The 8,027-nt window shown below is 38.8% G+C and overlaps 1 protein-coding gene across 1 annotated transcript; it reads right to left on the reverse strand.

The window, feature by feature from the left end:
- Positions 1 to 3,403: 3,403 nt before the first annotated feature.
- Positions 3,404 to 7,778, reverse strand: LOC142369640 (beta-1,4-galactosyltransferase 1-like). The gene is made up of 2 exons (XM_075451943.1): positions 6,628 to 7,778; positions 3,404 to 5,414 (listed from the first exon to the last, which is right to left on the reverse strand). The coding sequence occupies exons 1-2, from the start codon at positions 7,006 to 7,008 to the stop codon at positions 4,746 to 4,748; spliced, it is 1,050 nt and encodes a 349-aa protein (XP_075308058.1). The 5' UTR covers positions 7,009 to 7,778; the 3' UTR covers positions 3,404 to 4,745.
- Between the last annotated feature and the right edge of the window lie 249 nt (positions 7,779 to 8,027).

An 8,027-nucleotide genomic window follows, 5' to 3' on the forward strand; every position in this document is an offset into this window, starting at 1 on the left:
TGCTTACCAGAGAGTGCAATCTTTCGTTCTCTGTTTTGTAATGTGAGCTCCGGTGTTCTGTGTTTAAGCAGTCGGCACGGCCTTGCTTGCACGTTAGTGCATCTTGACACTCTGCTCATATCGAGCAATCTGCTGGATTTTGTCTTTCCACTGAGAAACGTTTTTTAGTCAAACAGCCTCCCATTAGGAGCAAGATGATATCAGAATCAGCCTTGCTCGATTTTATAGGTAATGGGAGATCTATGATCTACTTGAAGAGCACCAAATCACGTTTCAGTTTATTCTGCTGCTGCGATGTGTACACTGAACCCTGAAATTCTGTTGTGAGTGTTCCTACATGCAGTTAAAGAGTGCTTTACGTGATCGATTGTAGCTAATGTCATTGTTGTTTATTTTGTTCAGAATCTAAGCCAAATCAGCATCCTCTGCTGTTAAATTGAAGAAATCGTTTGCGGCCTATCATGGGCAATAAAATATCCAACAGAGGCGTGTTCTGTGTGATTTCACTTAAAATCGCAATCATAGCATTTACATGTCAAACAATTCAGTCTTTTTCGACATATTTTTTCAAAACGTCTTGGCTGGAGTGATTGTTTTGCTCTATCTTTCTCTTTGACATATGCCAACTATGTTCTAATGCATTGAAATCAGGAAACTTACTTTGCAAAGTCTTCACTAATTCTTGTTTAGAATGTTTTGTTTGATTATGTCACGTTGCATTGGATTGTAACCTCACCTGAATATTCTCCTGAGCTTCTGGAAATTGGGAGTCATCTGGTCTAGTGTTTTGGTCTATCTACCGGCACCGATGGTGTAATTTATATTTGCCAAATATATTTACCCAAATATTCTGGGTATCCTTGTACTGCTGGCTGCTATCCAGCAGGTTCCCAGTCATGCTAGCAAAGTGTATATTTCAGTTTTATGCAAAATAGGTTCATTACGCCTAAGTTCACAGTAAAAAAAAACTATATTTTGTTTGTTTGTTTGTTTGTTCCTGTTTATATACTTTTCATGAACTCCATCCAAAGAGGCTGACATTATGGAGTGGCCTTTTCACCATCTGAGCTGTAACAGAGAATCTAATTTCCACTGATGTGGACTTAACTCTGATTACTTGGGTGGCTTTGTATCTTGTGACACAAATATTTTTCAAGATTTTTGATTTGTCATAGATTTGTCTCTTTTCCATCTTTCCTTCAGTCTAAAAGGGAGACTATTCCTATTCCTCCATGTTGCAGACATACAGACAGAAATCATACATAGATTCAAAACTGAGAAAATTTGAGGGTTCACAAGTCAGTTTATATTTGTATTTATGTGTCCATACAAAAAGGCTGATATTTAATCGATTGTGCTTCAATGTCCGTACATTTTTGTATTCACTTTTATTGCTTTGAGAATCTCTTTTGTGGTCTGTGTGTGTGGGGGTGGTGGTGTGTGTGCAGGTGTGTGTGTGTGTGTGTGTGTGTGTGTGTGTGTGTGTGTCTGTGTGTAAGTGTAGCTTTACAGAAGGATCAAGAAAAGTATATAGGTGAGGAAAAGGTGTGCACGGAAAGACGGAAGTGAAGGTCATAGTTAAGGATGCAAAAACAGATAGCTTCATGGTAGGTAGGGTTTCCTGACCTCGATGAATGTGTTTGTGTGTGTGTGTGTGTGTGTGTGTGTGTGTGTGTGTGTGTGTCTGTGTCTGTGATGGAGCACCATTCAAAAGCTGTACCCCACACTCTGCATGGCAGCCTCTCTACAGTCGTTCCCATAGTAACTCCACTAGGTCAACCAATGAGAGAAGGGGGCTGGGCAGGAAGGCGGATGGGGGAGTGCGGGGGGAGGTGGGGGTTGCTAACGCAGAGTGTGAGAGATGTGATTGGAGTCGAACTGGTGCAGTAAAACAATTATGCAAACATAACCTCATCCTGACTGACCCACATGTTGATATAAACATGATTATATTGTCAATTGGAAATGAAATTTGAACACACATTCCAGTACACTAAGCCTCACCTTTGAACCTTTGGCTCAGAGTGTAAACACCCCTTAAACCACGGAGAGAAGCAGAAATGCACTGATTTCTATTTTGTTCTCCAAACTTTGCTTTGACCTGTTGAGCGTATCCTACAAATATCTGATCTCTGGACTGCTGGATTTCTTCTCTCATGCCTCATGTCAACCACCATCCCACTCCAAAAATATAATTTTGCCAGTTCCCGCAGGTATTTCATTATTTGTCATGCTCCAGTTCTCACTCTTTGTATGATGTCACATTTTCTTTCAGGGCAATAATGTGTAATCCTCCATCGTCAATATTTCATTACCAGAGTAGGTTTTGATTCCATTACATGTTTGTCTGGCACGCTTTGCATGCAAGAGCAAGTACTGGAATGTGACCACAGAAAATCTAATTCTGCTTTATGTTGGTTCACTTGAATGCCAAGCAAGACCATTTGGCTTTTAAGCAACATTTAAGATCACATGGCGACCGATAAGTCGCATAACAAGCATGTGTTTCTGTACAGTGACAAATTCAAATGTTGAAATGATAAAACAGGAGACACAATATCTGATAAAATTGAATAGATGCTTATGTGGCCCAAAGTATGATTAAATTATGGATCACAAGATGAGTGGTGATAATCTAAGGTAATAAGAGGAGACCTAATGCTTTATTACATCATATAATAACTTGAAAATAGAGCTGAATATTGAATCTCTATAGAGACTCTATCTGTGCTGAAATTTTTATGATTATTGGATTATAAAAATTGAATTATTGGATGAATTAGGTTAGTTATTAAACTGCAATGTACACTGTCTTCTTAGTTATTTACTCCAGCTTCCTCCCACTGTCCAAAAACATGCATGTTAAGTTAATTGGTGTCTCTAAAAATTGTCCTTAGGAGTGTGTGGTCATTTGTCTCTGTGTGGCCCTGTGATGGACTGGCGGCCTGTCCAGGGTGTACCCCGCCTCTCGCCCATTGACCGCTGGGAAAGGCTCCAGCCCCCCCCACGACCCAACCGACGGATTCAGCGGTATAGATAATGGATGGACATAAGGCAGCCTTTAGCACACACTTCATAGAGCTGTGATTTTAGTTAGGTTTGTATATTTTGGGGGGTTTATTGTGGGCAAAGTATTATGAATTAATCTTTAACAAGTGTTTTCAGTTTAATTTGCTGTAAGGTCATATTTCTCTGACCCCAAAGGCTAACACTCATACCTTGTACTAGGAAATGTCTTGCATTGAAGGAAAAAACAACAAAAAAAACAACACACTTGGGTGATTTTGCGGACTACGGAATATTTCAAGTGGTAATGGTGTACATAAGTGCATCAGTGCAAATTTCAATCTGTAACCCTAAATCAGAAAAATAAACAGTGACAAAATGGAAAATGTGGAAAAAGTAGATTTTTTATAACTTTTATTTCATTGCAACCAGTAGGAACCAAATATTTTTTCTCTAATCAGCCTTATTCAATCCAATATTCATTTATTATAGCATTTCATTTAATTTCTGCAACACTAGCAAAAAAAGAAAGAAAATAAATAGAAAATAAAAAAAGTTGGGATGGTAAAGAATTTACCTCTTTGTAATGTTACCAGTTCTTCTCACAACATTTAACGATACATTCTAGCATTGAGTGGGGCATTTGAGGTGTTGTTTTGCCCCTGCAAAAAATTCACAAAGTGTGCAACAGTACTGGGTAATTGTAATTATCTGCACATTCTCCAATGGAAACAGTTCGGGAAAGTCAAGTGCCCATACCCTCTTTTTCCTTAGCTATGCCTTGGTTATGTGTGCAGAATGTGGCATTGCATGGGTGCATGCATGTCTTTGGAACAGATGTTGCCTTGAAGGCAGCGTATGTGTGTCTCAAATCTCAAACCATCACAGAAGTGTAACTGAGCGTTGCTAGTGGCTCTAAGACAGAGTAATCCAGTACCATCACAGGCCCTGGCTTTTGTGATTGTTGCTCATGATAGTCTGTGTGGTCCTTTTTTTGTCTTCGGTCCTTTACACACAGCCTCCACATCTTCTAAAAAAGATGAAGAATACTGATTTGTCCAAAAACAATATGCTACAGAGTCATATGAGTGTTATCCTGAAGATGATGACATCGGAAAATCCTTTCATTCAAGTATATTGAGGTGCACTCTCTTTTGTTGCAAAGGTGGAGCATGTATTTTTCCTACAGTAAATCTAAACTGTTGCATGAGAATAGATGCCCCACTGTTCAGTTTAAAAGCTATATAATTTCTGTATGGTGATTAAAATCTTGAATCATTTGACTTTTAAGAAATAATGTAGGGACCTGTAGGCACTTCTCACAGTAAATTTAAACCCTTCTTCCCCCGCACTTACTTTGGTCACAACAACTTTCAAACTCAAGTTCCCTGATATGGTCCTGGACAATCATAATGGAAAACTGTAACTGACACACAGGGAATTTCCCATTATTGTTTGAATGGCAGAGGATGCTTTTCTACACACATTACAATCATCACATTAGTCTGTGTTGTACAGTGAAGAATGACATACTGCTACCAAAAAAAAAAATAATAAAAAAAAATATATATATATATACATATATACATATAATTACTTTACCATCTTGAATGCCACTCAGTCACAGGGATTCAAGACAGACTGTTTTGAAAAATCAGATGTCAGATGGACTCAGATGTCAGTTAGGCACTTAAAATATTCACATATATTTTTGCAAGACGCACACTACACATCCTCATTCAGCTTGGTGGAGCCTGAATATCCACAGTGATAAATGTGTACAACATATCCTTCACAATCTCTTTGACTGTATAACTGAGAGAATTAAGCCCATCCTTGTCCATTGTCCACTGTGTTTTGCCCAGTTTGTCAGGATTCCTTGGATTGGGCTCATTGTGCAAGTCTCTTCGATGCTTGATCATCCTGTACTTTCCAGTCAATAAGTCTGGCCGAGAAACAGACATTCCACGGAAGATGATTCGCCTGTAGATATCATCATCCTCACCACCCCAGCCCCAGTAAGTATTTGGGCAGCCATTGATTTTCAAGAAATGTTGCTTGGACAGTGAAGAGACCCCACCAAAGAAGGTGTTATAGGGTAAGTGGAAGTTAAACTTGTCCATAGCCACAGCCAAGTGTCTCGGATTGTCAAAACATCTGTAGAGGTTACGATCATCTAAGGGCACCAGGTCTATGTCAGAGAAGACAAAGCACTCATAATCATACTCCTTCAGTGCTTCAAAATATCCTGCATTCATCAGTTTCGCTCGGTTGAAAACTCCATCTCCATCCTGGTTGATGACATAGATGCCGTAGTCCACCTGCTGTCTAATCAAGATTGGATGAAGGTAATACAGCCAATGCACCAGGTGCTCATGTCGATTTCGGAATGGGATGATGACTGCCACCTACAAAATAAAATGCATGTGAGGTAACTTTAATATACAGTGTAATTTGTAAATTAAACACATTGTGGATATGAATGTCATGAAAAACTTGGAATTTCAATCATTTCCTTGAACCATGTGTCTCGTTCTTGGGCACCCTGGTTGTACCATTAAATTTGGTGCACAAGTTGAAATTAGTTTTTGGTTTTCTGTAATCTATAATAGGGTAGAAATTATACATATACACACAAAACATGGGGAACACCCCACAGTTAACGTATATATTAAACGTTTTGGCTGCAATTCATAAGCTTATAGCAGAATTCTTGTTGGGTATTTGAGGTTATGCTGGAATATTACGTGGTGCTCCCTCTACAGTGGCAAAATGGCTGTGCTTTCAGTAGCCTACACATTACAATTGTTTGAACTGATGATTTTGAAATCTCCTGACCCCCCTGATTGTATATATCTATTACCATCCTTTTCAGATCTACACTGAGGCTTTTTTGGACACTCTCACTGTGATGTGTAAAGCCAATGAACGCTGTCAAAAACATCCTGTTGATGATAGCACAGAGAAGCTATGGAAATTGCAGTCAATCAATATTTGAGACAGGAAATTTTAAAGGAGGCTTTAAAAAAGTTGAAGAACATTTTGGAATTCATGTACTGCTGACGTAATAATCTATGGGTATTTTTGAGTAAGTTTGAGCGTGTGTTTGATTAAATATGTGCACAATATCTATCTATCTATACATATATACAATCAATGATCAAATCATCCTTCCCTTGAATTACAGTAGTTCAAAGAAAGTCCAACTTTGCCATAACATTAATGTACATGGTGTGTGTATAAATTTCCAACCTGAACTATAAATGGCATTTAGGACTAAAGGGGATGCATTATGGTGTGGAAAATATTCTGCATTCAAATCTTTAAGATGTAAGTTTATTCACAGTTTGTTATGGAATGTGTTAAAATGACTTCCAGCAATTTTTACCTTTGACCTGGTACATTCGGATTAATTCAATTTATTTTTTTTACCTTTTTACTAATACTTATTCAAACTCTGGCAAACAGTGGTTCAAAGAAACGACACGCAAAGCTAGGGCATCATATATGATGCCAATGATTTGTGGATACCTCTCTCTATTCACACTATGAATAAAATACTAAAACATCTTGAAACCAGTTTTCAAATGAATTTCCAAATTCCCTTACTGCTTCACTTACCTTCTGCTGCGAGATACAGTCTGATGGCTTGTACCTTCCTCCCTCCTGAAGAGGAGAACCAACCTCTTCTCTGACCTTCTCCAAAGACCGTTCAATATTAAAGTCCACGTGAAGAGGACCCACAAGATGTGGAGGGGTGTCGGGGCAGGACTCCAAATTTCTATTTGAAGAGGCTGACGCCACAACCATTTCTTGGGGGACTTCTGTGGTGTCAGTTTCCTGAACATTGTGTTTTAATGTCCAGGAAAATATAGCGTTTCTATTCGACACTGACTGTGGCATACGAAGATCACCATTTTGGCTATTGAATAAAAACACAGCAAAACATACCAGACTGAGGAGAGTTAAAAGTGACAGGAAAATGAAAAGTTTTTTCAGCATTTTCACCACGCTCCACGACGAGTGCTATGATCTCAACTGCTCCTCTGCCGCTCTGCTACCTGCATTTCTCTTTGCAAGTCAAATGTTTCAACTTGTGAAGACCCGCCCGACCGGTTTTTATTTCCTTTGAGCAACTTCCTTGTTCAACTCAGAAAGTCAAGTTGGGCATGTGGTTGTTAATTAAAAATGAGTTTTTTTTTTCCTCTAATAGATGAGAATATGGTCAGTGCTTAAGTCATTGAGTCAACTGTGACATTGAGTATATCTACAACAATATCCTCAGTTTCCTTGATTAATTCCTTTAATATTCATCTCATCTCCAGGTGTCTCCAGGAAAAAAAGTATTTTTTAAGGTAATAACTAAGTACTTATTACCTTTAAAAACTATGACAGTAGAGAGTTGATTATAGATTAAATGACCAATGAATGTAAAAAAGGATGAAATAATGCACAATAATAATATAACTAATCGACACAAATATGTTGTCAAAGTGGGCCCTCTGCTGGTATGTGACTGATAGTGCTGAGTGCCTAGCTTACCCAACTGTAAAACTGGGGAGACCAGCAGGTTACCTACAATCTTTCAAGAAACCCTCACAGAAACCAGACGAAGGTGTCAGTCCTGAAAAACATCCTGAGCCAGATCCTCGATAGAAAATCTTAGATATGTTCCTGCTGCCAGAAACACGTAGATATCCAAATAGATTTGTCACAGGGTGGCACAAAGTTTAAAACACCATAGCCAGTGGGACAAGTCTGCCCCTTGTAAAGGGGAACATGACTAAGCCTATTTCCTCTAACGGTAAATTTCTCCTCTGGTATGTTACTGATAAGACTTCCCCTTTATGTACAGGCTAACCAATCACAAGAGAAGTTAAGGAGGTGCCGCCAAAAATGAGGAAGCAGGGCCTACGTAAATGCTGACAAGCGGGAATGGTGATAGTTACACTCAATTTCACATTATTCATTTACAGATGAGCAGCGGCTCTGCTTTAAGAAAGTTTTAACCCAACAAGAAG

The sequence above is a fragment of the Odontesthes bonariensis genome, chromosome 20 (assembly GCF_027942865.1).
Source record: "Odontesthes bonariensis isolate fOdoBon6 chromosome 20, fOdoBon6.hap1, whole genome shotgun sequence".
Classification (NCBI taxonomy): Eukaryota; Metazoa; Chordata; class Actinopteri; order Atheriniformes; family Atherinopsidae; genus Odontesthes; species Odontesthes bonariensis.